The following is a 16,256-nucleotide window of genomic DNA, read 5'->3' as shown; positions in this document are numbered from 1 at the left end:
TCATGAAATAAATTGAAAATATATTATTTTAAGTATTAACTTTTTTAATTTGATAAAAATATCATAAAATATAATGTTAAAAATGTAAGCGATTCCGTTAATAGTATGGCACATTAATAAAAAAAAAGAAGGGCATGGAAATTTCGTGGGAAGATAAGAATAAGACGAGGAAGTGATGGTATAGAGTCCCCACAGCTCTTCTTCTTCTTCCCATCACATCTCGAATCCGGATATTACTAGCTAAAACCTCCATCGATTTCGTCTATCAAAACATTTGTACGCATTATGCCTACTAGTTTCCTCTTCCCTCCCCATCTCCGTATCCGATATTCCCAGTTCTCCACCTCACCAAACGATTACTATTGAAAATTTCCTCCGTTATCTGAATTTGTTTTTCAAGTACCCCTTTCCAACTCTTTAAATACCACTAAACACTCCCAACTTCCCTTAATCCTAATCGATCTCCTCTATTCTTTTTCCTGCTTGTTTTTTGGGCTTCAACAATGGCGAAAGCTAATGTTGATCAGAAGCTGAAGAGGCTAAGAGCATGGGTTCAAAACTATGAGTGGGGAAGAAGTGGGGCGGAGGCGGAGGTGGCGAGGCTCATGGCTTTGAATTCGGGGGCTGAGATTGACCCAAACAAGCCCTATGCGGAGCTTTGGGTGGGAACCCATGAATCGGGGCCTAGTGTTTTGGTTGACGATGATGAACAGAATGTGGGTTTAACATTGAAAGAGTGGACAGAGAAGAATCCAAATGTGCTTGGTGCTAAAGTTTTGGAAAAATGGGGCTCTCATCTTCCTTTCTTGTTCAAGGTTTGTTCATTCTCTGCTTCTTTTAGTACAGACACTTCTGTATAATTACATTGAATTTCGATTATTTTTTTTTTCATTCACAATATTTAAATATTAAACCAAAGAGGTATTGATTTAAATTTACTGAAATTCAATTTTTAGTGTAGTGTTTTGAGGATTTTTTTAAAAATGTTTATAATATTATATTTTTGGGCGGTTTTAATCTTCGGAAAAGATTTGTTCTTCTTTACCGGAAAATACTCCGTCGAAATTAATTTCAACAGCCTTACGAAATTTTCGTCCAATATAATAATTTCTAATATTTCCCCTGCAATTTTATTTTTTTTGAAGGAATTTTTTTTATAAAAGATAAGTATATAATTTAAATATTCATATTTGATTTATTGATGTAATTTAGTATTTCCAATTTTTATTGTTCAGATAGATATTTAAACCTATATTCGATGTGCACTTTATTTTAAAGTATTAATTTAAACTAAAAGTTAAAATTAAAACAAATTCAATAACCAATTTTAAATAATTAGTAAAATAATATATTTTTTAAAAATACATTTGATTATTAGATATAGAAATTTATTTTCAAATATGAAAATAGTGAGATGGGTTTAAACTTTTAGTATATAGTTTTTTAAATAATAATGAATAAATAATTATTACATAATTGAAGTAAAGTATAATTAATAAAAATGTTATAATAATAATAATAATAAGAGTTAATTACATCATATGTCCCCAAATTATAACTCTCATTTTAAACTGGTTATTAAACTTTTAAATATTCTAATTTTATCCTTAAATAATGACTCTCATTCAAAATTAGTCTTTAAGCTTTTGAACTTTCTAATTTTATCCCTAAACTATGACCCTCTTTCTAAATTGCTTTCCAAACTTTTGAATATTCTAATTTCATCCTCAAATCCATCCAAATATGTAATTAGTTTCAATCATAGTTTAACCCAAATTTTGTTTTTCTTCAAACATATAGTAATATAACTTGGTTAACGATTTTATTAACAAGGGATGTAATTAGTATATATGTATAGTTTGTGATGAAATTGAAATGTTCTAAAAGTTTGAAAACCAATTTAGAATGAAAGTCATAGTTTAGAGATGAAATTAAAATGTTCAAAAGTTTGATGATCAATTTAAAACGATATTCACAGTTTAGAGATGAAATTAGAATATTTAAAAATTTAGGGACCAATTAAAAATGATGGTCATACTTTGAGGAAATGTGATGTAATTAACTATAATAATAAATAAAATAAGATTAAACAAATCAAAGTTTTAAAATCAATAAAGAGGAAACAATTGAAAAATTGCTTTTACAAGAGTTTGCATGTGTTAAAACAAAAGGGTTAGATGTCGTTAAAATAAATGAATTGCTTTTGGACGAATTTTATTTTATGTAAATTTAGTTATAGTGTTCAGAACCTTATTCTAATTAATATTTTAAAAAACAGTGAAAGGATTTTTTTCATTGTAAATCTTTTTCGTATTTGATTCAAATTAATTAATTATTTTAAATTATATTTTAAAAACAGTGAAAAAGCTTTTAAGCTGAGTCGAAGCTTATTCTATTCGATTTTGAACATATAATTTCAAAAATCGAAATATTGAATCCATGAACGAATCTTATTATTATTATGGTGATGATGAAGAAAGAAGAAATGTGGTGTAAAATAGGTACTGTCAGTGGGGAAAGCACTGTCCATACAGGCGCATCCAGATAAAGAAATGGCCAAAGAGTTGCATAAGATGAACCCTAATCTCTATAAAGATGATAATCACAAACCCGAGATGGCTCTGGCTATTACTCCCTTCACCTCCCTTTGTGGTTTCATTTCCCTCCACGTAAGTATTCCAATCCTTCCTATTCAACTTAATTGTACACGCACTCTCATATTTGAACTAAATACCTATCCATTTGGTTCTGTTCAGGAGCTTAAGCAAGTGCTTGAAGATGTTCCCGAGATAGTACAAGTGATCGGCATTCCATCAGCAAAGCAAGTCATGGATATTCAGGAGCATGGTGGCGCTGCCACCGAAGAAATTAAATCTGCTCTGCGCTCGGTCTTCACGCAGCTTATGTCTGCGAGCAAGGAGATGACGACCAATGCTATATCGAAACTTAAAACTCGGCTTCTCATAGAACGTCAGGTCAGTAGTAATTTGATCATCATCGAGTTAAATCCGTTTGAAGCTCGAACTCGAATATCGAACTGCATCAGTTAATTGGCTCCAATTCTTAACCATTTGCGGGGGGTTTTGTTTTTTGGATGCATCAGTTGAGGAGTCTGAGGGAGAAAGAAGAGTTGGTGTTGGAGTTGGAAAAGCAATACCCCGGAGACATCGGAGTGTTATCGGCGTTTCTGTTGAATTACGTGAAACTGAAGGCGGGGGAAGCTTTGTATGTGGCGGCGAATGAGCCTCACGCGTATTTACGTGGGGACTGCATCGAGTGCATGGCAACCTCAGACAATGTTGTCCGGGCTGGTCTCACTCCCAAGCATCGTGATGTCCAAATCCTTTGTTCCATGCTCACCTATAACCAGGTACAATTCCCATCTAATCAAGGATCCCATTTCTATGGATTTAAATTGTGGTCGCAACCACATTTTCAGTTGCACTATATTTATCGACATCGCAGACATAACATATATATTATTGTGGGTATCACAATCGTAGAATAATAATTTCATATGACACCATTACCACTATATAACGATTGTTATTCTGACAATGAATCTCTATTTAAATCCTTGGTTAAGGTATCCATATCTTAGGAATTAATATATTTATATTAAATAAAATATTTCTACCCAACATTCTCATATAAATTTAAATTATATAATTATTTTCAATGCTCTTATAATATTATAAGTTGATATTCATTTTATTAGCTTTTAAACCATACTGTTCCAACTCTTCTTATTATAAAATTATTCATATTTTTATAACATGTTAGCATTCATTTTTCTTTTAAAAAAGTTGAATATACCGTATATAATTTCTGTTTTAGGGGTACCCTGAAATCCTTGCGGGACTTCCATTGAGTCCTTACATAACAAGGTACCTCCCACCGTTTGACGAGTTCGAGGTCGATCGTTGCGTTCTTCCGAAAGGGTCATCGGCGGTTTTTCCGGCTGTCCCGGGCCCTTCCGTCTTCCTCGCCTTCGCAGGGGAAGGAACATTCAAAACCGGATCTTGTGGAGGCATTGTTACCGAAGGAGATGTGATGTTTGGACCAGCCAATACTGAGATCACCATTACTGCAACTGCAAGAGAGCTGCAAATTTATAGGGCGGGGATCAACAGCAGGTTCTTTCATAGCTTATGAATTTGAGAACAGTGCCGCCGGCAGCCATTATCATTTTTCAGCCTTAGTGAGCAAATAAATTATTTGTTTTATTTATTTTGCATGTATTTATGCAGCTTTTGCTGTCATTCAATACTTGTAAGGTAATTTTGGGACTTACAGATATAATATAAGTAAACAATTGGATTTATTGCCAATTTGGAGCTGGAATTTATATTAGGCTTTTTTTTTGGCACAAAAGACGTCTTCTAGAGAGAGAACATGTTGCAGAAATGTTCCAAGCGAGTCCAGTGATGCAATTTATAATATAAGAAGTACCTTTCTGTTTTTCAGGGTCCTGCCCTCTTATTGTACCCCAAAAAATTCAATCTAAAAACCAATATACCACTAACATAACTGGAAATAAAATAAAGTATATATATATGTATATATATATTTGGTATAATTAATTTATTGATTAAGTAATTTGGAGTGAGTATAGTAGAGATCTTCAATTCAAGTTATTTTATTCATGATATAAAAATCAAACTTTTAATCTTACTTAAAAAATTTAATATCTTATCCTATTAAACAAATTGATAACTAGTTAAAATAAATAATATATTAATGATCTTTACCTAATGTATATAGGCGAATGTTAAAATCAGTAATCATATATTTTTTCAAGAAGGTAATCTTATTAAAAGCTTCAAAACTTGAATTTTCAACCGTTAAAATTTTATATTTTCGTTTTAAAAGTTCCAAAATTTCCTCCCAAATTTTGAAACTTCCTATACACATAACCTTTTAATGTGTACTTTTTTTAAAGACCTTCTAATGTGTAAATTTAATACTAAAAATGACTTCAAGTTTCCTCCAACAACCTTAAACGACTAAAAAAACAAAAACAACATATAAAGAGGTCTTACAACAACCAAGAAACAACAAGAAAGTCATTCCAAATATTCAAAAGAAAAAAAAATCAATTTGTACTCTATTTTTTTTCTTTCGTTCATGTTGGACACTACCTTGTTCTTTATTGTAAATTTATGCTAGTGTTAAGTGAGTGAGCTTACATAGTGAAAACATATTATTTTATGAGGGTTTATTCTTAGTTTGTTCATTTGTATTTTCTCTTCGAGAAAAAATGTATTATTAATATTTTGGAGTATAAATCTCAATTGATTGTAAGGTTACACCATATCCTCAAAGGTTGATTAGATTAGTTAATTTGGGAAAATTCTTGGTGTGGATAGCTAAGGTTAGCTTGGTGACATTCTTGAGTCATTTCCATTACAGGGGTATTTTGGTCATTTTACAGATCCACGGTATTTCAATCTTTTTCCTCCATTCGGTCTTATTATTTAATTCCAATTTATATCTTTTACTTTAGTCCTTTCGAACAATTCTGACAGCAAAATACCCCCATTAAATTATTCTTCAAGTATTTACTCATTATTCGGATATTTTCGAGTCAAGTGTCTTCTCAAATTTTACAAACGGAATATCATGAATTTTCCTGCTAAGTCATGATCTTAACAATCAAATCTGTACTTAATCGACTTAAGTACGAATCCTTTAAGTATTTTCTCATTCAGGGTTAACTCAGACTATTCGATCTCTTAAGGGTATTTCTGTAATTTCTTAACCAGATAATTTCGATATTAGCTTTTAACGAAAATAATATAATTTAGAGATCCTATGATTAATTGCTTTCCCAAACCTTCTCTGATCTTGAAGTGATTCCTTAACAGACTTATAGTATCTTGCATAAACCCTCTTGGTGTTAAAAACCGGTTATCCATAATTTCCAAGTAAAACTAACATTTCCTTATGCACATGAATAGTTTTAGCAGATCAATAATTCTTTTCAGATTTATTAATCTACTTCCAGAGACAATTCTTGTCATTTTCCACCATAAGGGTAATTTCGTAATTTTACCTAATCGAAATATTCTCATAATTTATCATCTAAGTACCTTTAATGAGATAAATTATAATCTACAATCCATGATTGATTCTTTTATCACTTAATTTCAGAACTTGTAATTTAATTCCAACTGTCCTCCAATTTCTTATAATAGTCATCTGAGCCATATTCAGTTATCTATTTTCTACCGTATTCATATCTAGTGTAGATCTTCATTTATTACACATATAAGACCAAACATTTCCATTCATGCATTTACCAATACCAACATGTTCTATAAAGCATAAAGAGGTAGTAAAGTATTACCTCGATTTCTGTGCAATACTGATCGACCATAAAAATTCCATTCGAATGCCTTTGATCTTCAATTCAACTTCCCATAATTCCTCAGATACATATCAACATAAATTATATCAGAAACGGAGCTTAATTACGATAAACGGATCGAATCGGGTGATAAATCAGTGAAAGACGGCTTACCGAGTTTGAATTTGGCGAAACAGACTTCGGATTCGGATTTAGGACGTCAAAAGCATAAAATATGACTTTTCGGAAATTTGGAATTTTCGGTCAAAATCAAAGTCAACGGGTTTGACTGATAATTTCGAGGCTTTCGGGTTCGAATTTCGAAAAACGGACAGCGGAATCGGATTTGGAACGTCGAAAAATGTCAGGATAGATATACTCGGTCGAAGTCAAAGGTCGTTTAATGCCCGATCAAAGCCAGTCAAAGTTTTGGTCAACAGTGGTCAACTCCGGTCAACGGTCAACGGGTCAACGGTCAACGGGTCGGGTCAACGGGTCGGGTCGGGTTAACGGGTCGGGTAAACGGGTCGGGTTGGGTCAACGGGTCGGGTCGGGTTGTGACCGGTCAAACCGGTCAACTATTCACTAAAACCGATCAAACCGGTCATTTAGACTATCCCCACTCGCAGTGGCGGCGCGTGGGGGCGCGTGGGCACTGTTCCGGCAGCGTAAAATTCACAGAAAAATTTCTAAAATACCCTTATGGCCTAAAGTAAGTAAATGTCTTGGATTAATTAAAGAATCCAAATAAGCATAGGTATTGGCCTACCTTTAAAAGTAATGAAACACAATTTAAGTGAGTAGATCAACCCTAAAGCTATGTCAATACCTGAATGACATAGATATTACTGGAATGCGTGTTCGTCTTCTTAAGTTTGACTCGATGATAAATTTTAGAAGTATTCAACTTAGTTCAACTCTGGATCGCATTCAGTACTAAGAATTGGACGTTTGCACGACAAATCAGCCACAAAGACCAAATTGAATGTAACGGAAGTGCAGCATGTGTCTGAAAAATCAGGAACGCTTGAAATACTCTGGAAAATCCCGAAGTATCTGGAATGGACTTGAATGCTAAATAAATTAAGTAACCACAAGGACTGAGGATTGAATAAGTGAGTTGGATGAATCTGGAAATGTTAATGAACATATATGATGTAATGTTCTTATGGATTATGAATTACAAAATCAAGTACGTCAGTATTTCATGATATGGTGAAAACGTGAACATGAAATAAAGACATTAGAAGATTTATTCAACGTTAATTTCGAAAATGAAATATGAACAAGAATTTGTGGTATTAAAGGGTAAATACCCTGGAAGGAAAATGAATTGACCCGTCGACATAGATTGTTAAGGTTCTGAATCTTCGTTCTCAAGTTGTTCGATTATCCGATCAATTGACATGGATGCAAAGGATTCTGAATACCCTTCTGATTACGTACAACTTCTGAAAACTGTCCGAATAAGATAAGATCATGTTAATTCACATTTTGAATAACTGATGATTCCGTTAGTTAATGAACTTTTTACAATAGTGATTCTAATTTTCGACATTCTATCGGTATATTGAAGATCCATATTTCTCTACTTGCTAAGATTATCCAGTACCTTTGAATAATATTTGTAAACTCTGGTGTGTTCCCTACTTATATGAATATTTTATCTGATTTCTGATTTGAATTCTGTTTTGACATCTGATCTGAAATCTGTTCTGATTCCTAACCTGGATTCTGTTCTGATATCTGATCTGAATTATGTTTTGATTTCTGATATCTCCGTTTACCGACGGATAAATGTTTTATCTGGGGGTTTATTGTTGGAGGAAGATTATCTGCAGACTCCTCGGCTTTGTGCTCAGGGTCTAAATGGCATGTGCGGTTGGGTGTATGGTTCTGGGGAACCTACACATTTATGATGTGAACGGATGGGGGTATATATATATATATATATATATGTTTTAAAAGATCTGTATCTTTTTACTGAATTTTTCGAGAACACACTAGAAAACCTATTCTGATCTCCTCAACTCAGTCATCCGAAATATTTCTCTGAACTGAAAGCTCATTGTCCGTTACCACCCGAAATATCAGTAGAATCTGCTCAGCATAACAATATGTAAATGCTCAGAAGCAATAAGGAAATAAATATTTATCTGTATCTGCACGTTCATCAGCATCATCTGGTAGTTCTGTATTACTAAGCTTTCCAAAGCTCACTCTATTACTCACCTTTTCAGGTTGAAAGAATTGTACCAGTGCATCTATCGACTTCAGTAAGGGAGTTCGTCCGGCGTTGTTGCAGAGTAGGGTACATGTGATTAGGGGGCATGTAATTGTATTTTGATTTATATACGAGTTTGGAAATATGTTTTATTTTTAAATAGTGAAAACTAATTTTATAAGTTACATGTTTCAATAAAAGTTTTAAATTTTCCGCTATTTTTACAATGGGTCGCTCCGGTGGCCCTAATGTGACTTCCCGGATCGGATCGGGCTACCCGCATCGGTCTGGGGGGTTACATTTAGTGGTATCAGACCTGATGGAAGTTTCATTTATGCAATTATGTGAAATGAATGAATTTCGAGGATGAAATTTTTTAAGGAGGGGAGAATTGTAACACCCCAATTTAGGGTCTAAATTTAAGAAAATATAAATTGGTGGATTTAATTTGGTATTTTGAAAGAAACAGGGGATTAAATTGTAAAGTTCTAAAGTTGGCAGACCGTTTTCAGAAGTGCAGAAAGTTCAGTGGCTAAACCCATGATTTAACCATTTTTTTAATATGTTGAATTATAAATCTGATTCTCGTGCGCAGGCAGCAGAAATTTTCCAGATTTCCCTTCTCCAGCAACCCAACTTCCAACTCCGATCTACTCGCCGTCCGACCTCCAAACGACGAGAAGAAACAACCATCGTGTTCGTTGTCAACCAAGGAACAAAACCCCTCAAACCTTTCGTCGTGAATCATCGCCGTTCGTCATGAATTTTAGTCGGAAGTATCGTCGGTAATAACTCGGTTTTAGTTGGTTTTTCATCGATTCACAACGATCGGGTCATCCGTTTACGACACCTCCCGCACCATCGTGTTTCTTGTGCCGTTCCGAGTCCACCGGTGTTCTCCTTTTTCTCCGGCGGCGGCAGCGCGTGTGGAGGTAAAGCGGTCAAAGTTTCCGACGTTTCAAAATCGAGCTTGTAAACCCAAAAGGCTTAATATTTTAATATTTTGATTATTTAAATGAGATTTGGTCAAGGATATTTTTCAATAAAATATTTTATGAAGGTACTCGTGTTTCACCTGAGCAAGGATCAATTAGGTCCGGTATTATCCATTCGTTAGATCAGCCTGAATCGCGTACTACGAGAATTACCCGTAGGTTTCCGTATATTATTTAAATAATATTTAGATTATTTATATTAGGATTCCAATATGGATTTTTCCAATTCGTAGGGTCTAGCGCTGCAGCAGAAAGTGATCGACATACCCAGTAATAGGCTTCCCTATCTGATTTCCCAGACTGTTACAGGTGTGTTTCCTAACAGTATTATATTACTGATTTAAATAATTTATCTGAATACCGAGTATTCTAGACCTGGTCTGTGAGTTAGACTCAAACCTAAGTGGTCACATATCCCATTCAGAGGTTTTTTTTTAATATCTTACAATACATTATATTAATAATACAGATATGTCCAAAATTATAGCAAATACATGTCACCAAACATAACTGAAAAACATATAGAAATATATGTTCGTACAAAATAAGTAGTTGATTTCCACTTATGCCAAATCTGCTAGCTTACTGTCTGCTACTATCTGAAAAAGGGTAAAAACTACAGAATGAGCTAAAAAGCTCAGTGTGCTCCATACAGTATATAAGAAAAATATACAGATAAAATCTTTCAATGAAATCGGTTTATGCAATATGTTTTAATTTTTATTTTTAAAACATGAACACTACCCCCATCCGTTCACATCATAATTGTGTAGGTTCCCCAGAACCATACACCCAACCGCACATGCCATTTAGACCCTGAGCACAAAGCCGAGAAATCTGCAGATAATCTTCCTTCAACAATACCCCCCAAATGACAATGAATGTATTCAATTGAAAACAATGATTAATCACTTAAAACATAACAAATATTTCATACTTAGAAACCATATGCAGAAATACGGAAATCAGAATTCAAATCAATAATTCAGATATCAGATAAGCAGATCTCAGAAATCGGTATGAAATACCTTAATTCAGAAATTATATCAGAATATACAGCAAATCAAATATCAAATACTCGGTATTCAGATAAATTATTTAAATCAGTAATATAATACTGTTAGGAAACACACCTGTAACAGTCTGGGAAATCAGATAGGGATGCCTATTACTGGGTATGTCGATCACGTTCTGCTGCAGCGCTAGACCCTACGAATTGGAAAAATCCATATTGGAATCCTAATATAAATAATCTAAATATTATTTAAATAATATACGGAAACCTACGGGTAATTCTCGTAGTACGCGATTCAGGCTGATCTAACGAACGGATAATACCAGACCTAATTGATCCTTGCTCAGGTGAAACACGAGTACCTTCATAAAATATTTTATTGAAAAATATCCTTGACCAAATCTCATTTAAATAATCAAAATATTAAAATATTAAGCCTTTTGGGTTTACAAGCTCGATTTTGAAACGTCGGAAACTTTGACCGCTTCACCTCCACACGCGCTGCCGCCGCCGGAGAAAAAGGAGAACACCGGTGGACTCGGAACGGCACAAGAAACACGATGGTGTGGAAGGTGTCGTAAACGGATGACCCGATCGTTTTGAATCGATGAAAAACCAACTAAAACCGAGTTATTACCGACGATACTTCCGACTGAAATTCACGACGAACGACGATGATTCACGATGAAAGGTTTGAGGGGTTTTGTTCTTCGATTGACAACGAACACGATGGTTGTTTCGTCTCGTCGTTTGGAGGTCGGACGGCGAGTAGATCGGAGTTGGAAGTTGGGTTGCTGGAGAAGGGAAATCTGGAAAATTTCTGCTGCCTGCGCACGAGAATCAGATTTATAATTCAACATATTAAAAAAATGGTTAAATCATGGGTTTAGCCACTGAACTTTCTGCACTTCTGAAAATGGTCTGCCAACTTTAGAACTTTACAATTTAATCCCCTGTTTCTTTCAAAATACCAAATTAAATCCACCAATTTATATTTTCTTAAATTTAGCCCCTAAATTGGGGTGTTACAATTCTCCCCTCCTTAAAAAATTTCGTCCTCGAAATTCATTCATTTCACATAATTGCATAAATGAAACTTCCATCAGTTCTTTCAAATCTATCAATAGCTTTTATAAAAGTACGATTCCTCCACTTATCCTTAACCAGCTGAGCATACATTCTTATCATAAATTTTTCCTTATTTCAATAAAAGAATTTAAAATTTTCTCGAGTAATCAATCTCTTCAGAATTCTCCCTCAGTCCAAGTAAATAATCAGAACAACTTTATTCTTGTGAAATCAATTCAGCATTGGATACGTGAATAGGCTCGTAGAGCAGCAACATATCTCAATTTCATTTCCGGAGTCGAGTCAGAAATTCTCAGATGAATAACTCTCACATGGCTCATGAGATACTTTACAGCATTTAGACAGATGTTACTGGTATTCCTTTTTGTACAAGTATAGCCTTAGCAGATAGAAACTTTGGTTTACTCAATACAGATAGGGACTCAGCCCTGGAGTTCCGGCTCAGAGAGGTACGATTGCAGTCTAGGGGCATGTACTGATCAGACATATTTTGACATTTGACCGGCCGGTCTATCTTGAAAAATTTTGACTCAAACCTCATTTAAATAATCAAAATATTAAGCCTTTTGGGTTTACAAGCTCGATTTTGAAACGTCGGAAACTTTGACCGCTTCACCTCCACACGCGCTGCCGCCGCAGGAGAAAAAGGAGAACACCGGTGGACTCGGAACGGCACAAGAAACACGATGGTGCGGGAGGTGTCGTAAACGGATGACCCGATCGTTGTGAATCGATGAAAAACCAACTAAAACCGAGTTATTACAGACGATACTTCCGACTGAAATTCACGACGAACGGCGATGATTCACGACGAAAGGTTTGAGGGGTTTTGTTCCTCGGTTGACAACGAACACGATGGTTGTTTCGTCTCGTCGTTTGGAGGTCGGACGGCGAGTAGATCGGAGTTGGAAGTTGGGTTGCTGGAGAAGGGAAATCTGGAAAATTTCTGCTGCCTGCGCACGAGAATCAGATTTATAATTCAACATATTAAAAAAATGGTTAAATCATGGGTTTAGCCACTGAACTTTCTGCACTTCTGAAAACGGTCTGCCAACTTTAGAACTTTACAATTTAATCCCCTGTTTCTTTCAAAATACCAAATTAAATCCACCAATTTATATTTTCTTAAATTTAGCCCCTAAATTGGGGTATTACATAGTGGTTGTAGACTTCATTGAAGAAGTTAAACAACTCTAAATCATTTTTGTCAATTTTTCTTTAATATTTGCAAAAGATTCCACCAAATTTTTATTACCAATTCACTCTCTCTTGGTCACATTTTTTATTGATTGGCTCAATAGTTGGTATGAGAGCTTGGCTCATAATTGGAATGTTTAACAATCTGTTGAACTATGTTTTGATATAACAATTTATGACAAAATGTTTTAGGACTTAAATTGAATTTATTCGAATTTTTTCAAAGTTTTCAAAAATAATTCAAAGTCCATTTAACTTGGAATTGAGCATATGATACTAATACCAAATGTAAGGGAAATATCGGTACTCACTAGGTAGTACCAATACTATGAGCTTGCTCAAATTCCATAATGCAAAAATGGTACCGATACCCAAAGGTAGTCTGATACTATATTACATAGTAGTATTGATACCATAGGCTTAGTATCGATACCGTCAGGCCCAACGGCTAGTAACAACTATTTTTATTTAAAAATAACAAAGGTAGCACCGATACTCCCTATAGGAGTACCAATGCCCTTTGTACTGGGTAGTTTTATTTTACAGAGAAAACATCCCCAATGGCTCCAAATCACTCCCAACCACTAGAAACGACAACAAACTCATTCCAACATATAAATACAAGTTCAAGACACTTGAAGAATGGTCAGAACACCTATCCAAGCATTCAAACACAAAAGGAAGAGTTTTTCATTCTTATTTTCTATTCTCTTGTACATATTTGTTCTTGTGAGCTTTATTTTGTAAACGCCATACCTTTAACAGGTTTTATTTGTTTACTTCTTTTTATCTTTTGTAAAGGGGATTGGTTTTAGTTTAGCCATTTGAAAAAATAGGGGGTTTATAAAGGTTACTCTTGATCCTTAAAAAATAAATAACAAATTAGTAGATTTGTTATAAAATCCTTAGTGAGGAGCTAAGATAGTGGAGGTAGACTTATTTGTGAAGTCGAAACACTATAAATCGCTATGCAAAATTGTCTATATTTTCTTTTCCTTACTCCCTAAATAATTTTTGCGAATTCACCCCTTGTGCATTTTTCGGTTGTTCAAATTGAGCTTCGAAAATCTCAACAATTGTTATCAGAGCTTGACTCATTAGAAGATTTAACAATCTTGATACCATCCTAGAACAAGATCTACTGATTCCTGATGCAACCGACAAGAAGATGGCTTTGACTTTCGGCTCCTTACTATATTGAAGATTCATAACCGGTTAACAAGCCACCATACTTTCAATGGAGCAAACTACGCCTATTGGAAGAATAAGATGATTCTCTTTATTCAAGTCAATGCTCTAGGAGCTTGCAACTCAATCATGGAGGGTTATTTCACTCCACCTAGTGAGATGGATGATTGGAGTGATGGAGAGAAAAAGAAGTTCCAACTCAATAATAAGGCTATGCACATCCTCTTTTGTGCATTAGGCCCGAATGAATATGGAAGAGTCTCTTTTTGTTTCAATGCCAAGGAAATATGGGAAAAACTCCAAGCCAGTCATGAAGGAATCGATGAAGTGATGGAAACTAAGATAAGTCTTCTCAACCATAGCTACGAGAATTTCAAAATGAAACCCGATGAAGACATCAAAGCTTTGACGGATAGATTTTCCATGATTGTCAATGGTCTCAAGGGATTTGGAGAAGTAATCCATAATGAGAAGCTTGTGAGGAAGATTATATACCCTCTTCCAAAGTCTTGGCAATCGAAGAAGATCATTGAGGCTAAAAATCTAAAGTCTCTCACTCTTGATGAGCTTATTGGTTCTCTTCTCACTCATGAGTTGATGGTGAAGAAAGAGGAAGAAGATGAATAAAATAAAAAACAAAAAAATGAGGTAGACATTACCTTCAAATCCACCAAAAAGAGCAATAAAGATTCAAGTGAAGAGGTGGATGAATACGATGATGAAGAAGAAGAGATGGTCAAGCTCTTCAAAAGATTCAAAAGATTCATGACTTCTAAGGAAGTGAAGCATGAATCGAGCAAGAAGAAGAGTCTTCCAGTGTGCTTCAATTCTAAAAAAACGGGGCATGTCAAGTATGAATGTCCCCTCCTAAAGAAAAAATGGATCAAGCAAGAAAAAGGCATTTGTGGAAGCTTGGAGTGATGAAGATGAAGTAGTCAACCTATGCCTCATGTCTATCCAAGAAGGTTCAATGGTAACTTCTAACTCAAATGAATTAGATTCTTATTCTTTTGTTGAGTTACAAGTTGCTTACAATGAGTTGTATTTGGAATTTAAGACCATGAATTCCATATATAAGAAATTAATTTCAAAATTTAAAGTTGAAAATGATTTGGATTTGAAAGCAAACGTTGATTTTGAAAAACAAAATGAAATTTTGAAAAATGATTTAGAGCTTTCAAAAGTCAAAATCAATGATTTAGAAAAAGAAAATTTTGATTTGAAAGTTAAGATTGAGAGTTTAATAAAAGAAAAAAAATTAATTTCTAAAAACAACTCGTTATGTTTAAAAATGGCAAAATGCTCACATTGCCATTTTCATGGTCATATGGAACATGCTTGTCCTATAAAGAAAAGAAAATCTTTTAAAATTAGACAAGTATCGGTTCCTAAGGGAACAAGACATTGAAACTAACGTTCAAGGATCCAAAGCGATTTGGATACCAAAATCTACTTAAATATCTCTTGTAGGTGTGTGGGAGCAATGGTGATGAAAGTGACAATACTCAAATGCTCTAGCCAGACTTGAAAATTAATGAGTAACCTCTAAGCTTAATGTTTTTTTATTATTTGGTTGCTCATTTAGGTTTATGCATGCATGAGTTTTAATTTTAAATGATTTCATGTTTTCTATCTCATGTATGTTGAAAAATGTGTTATGATGAACATTATCTAAAGTTTTAATAAATTTTTCATAATTTTTAGTTCATCATAATGAATTTTGCTCAAAATTAGTTTTAAATGCAAATGATATCTCTCTAACAATTGATATCAATTTTTTAAATGCATAACATTTTTAATAATTTTATGCATATGCACTTAATTTCAACAATTGATATAGCATAAAGTATTTTAGACTTGGATATATTGAATTTCATGTGTTACTAACATGTTTGTTATTCTTTGTTGAAATTTAATTTCTTTTAAGTGTCAAGTTTTTAAAGTCAAATATTTGTTTGGAATGCGCTTTTTGAGGGGGAGTGTAACATCCCAAACTATAGGTTAGTGACTAAATTGTAAAACTTCAGAATTTGGTGATTAAAAAATAGTTGAATAGTTTAAGAATTTATTTGGAGATATTTGATGAAGGTTTGTCAGTAATTATTAAAGGAATTAAAGGGCAAAATGATCATTTGACTTGGAAACGATAAGATAATGATATATATGGGGATAAAGTTGAGAGATTTCTCCAAAAATCTC

The 16,256-nt window shown here is 34.0% G+C and overlaps 1 protein-coding gene across 1 annotated transcript; it reads left to right on the top strand.

Annotated features, from left to right (window-relative positions):
* Window positions 1-308: 308 nt before the first annotated feature.
* LOC120196632 (mannose-6-phosphate isomerase 2-like) lies at window positions 309-4,244 on the top strand. Its single transcript, XM_039198392.1, has 5 exons — window positions 309-815; window positions 2,502-2,669; window positions 2,757-2,975; window positions 3,104-3,370; window positions 3,838-4,244. Exons 1-5 carry the CDS (start codon window positions 504-506, stop codon window positions 4,153-4,155), a joined length of 1,284 nt encoding a protein of 427 aa, XP_039054323.1. The 5' UTR covers window positions 309-503; the 3' UTR covers window positions 4,156-4,244.
* Window positions 4,245-16,256: the final 12,012 nt, after the last annotated feature.

The sequence above is a fragment of the Hibiscus syriacus genome, unplaced genomic scaffold (assembly GCF_006381635.1).
Source record: "Hibiscus syriacus cultivar Baekdansim isolate YM2019G1 unplaced genomic scaffold, ASM638163v2 tig00117034_pilon, whole genome shotgun sequence".
NCBI lineage: Eukaryota > Viridiplantae > Streptophyta > Magnoliopsida > Malvales > Malvaceae > Hibiscus > Hibiscus syriacus.
This window is presented reverse-complemented; position numbering and strand designations above follow the sequence as displayed.

Bases quoted from the DNA above. Each gene is read 5' to 3' on its own strand.
- LOC120196632 (XM_039198392.1), top strand. From the start codon at position 504: ATGGCGAAAGCTAATGTTGATCAGAAGCTGAAGAGGCTAAGAGCATGG. The intron at 816-2,501 runs GTTTGTTCATTC...GGTGTAAAATAG, and splicing joins ATCTTCCTTTCTTGTTCAAG to GTACTGTCAGTGGGGAAAGC. The intron at 2,670-2,756 runs GTAAGTATTCCA...GGTTCTGTTCAG, and splicing joins GTGGTTTCATTTCCCTCCAC to GAGCTTAAGCAAGTGCTTGA.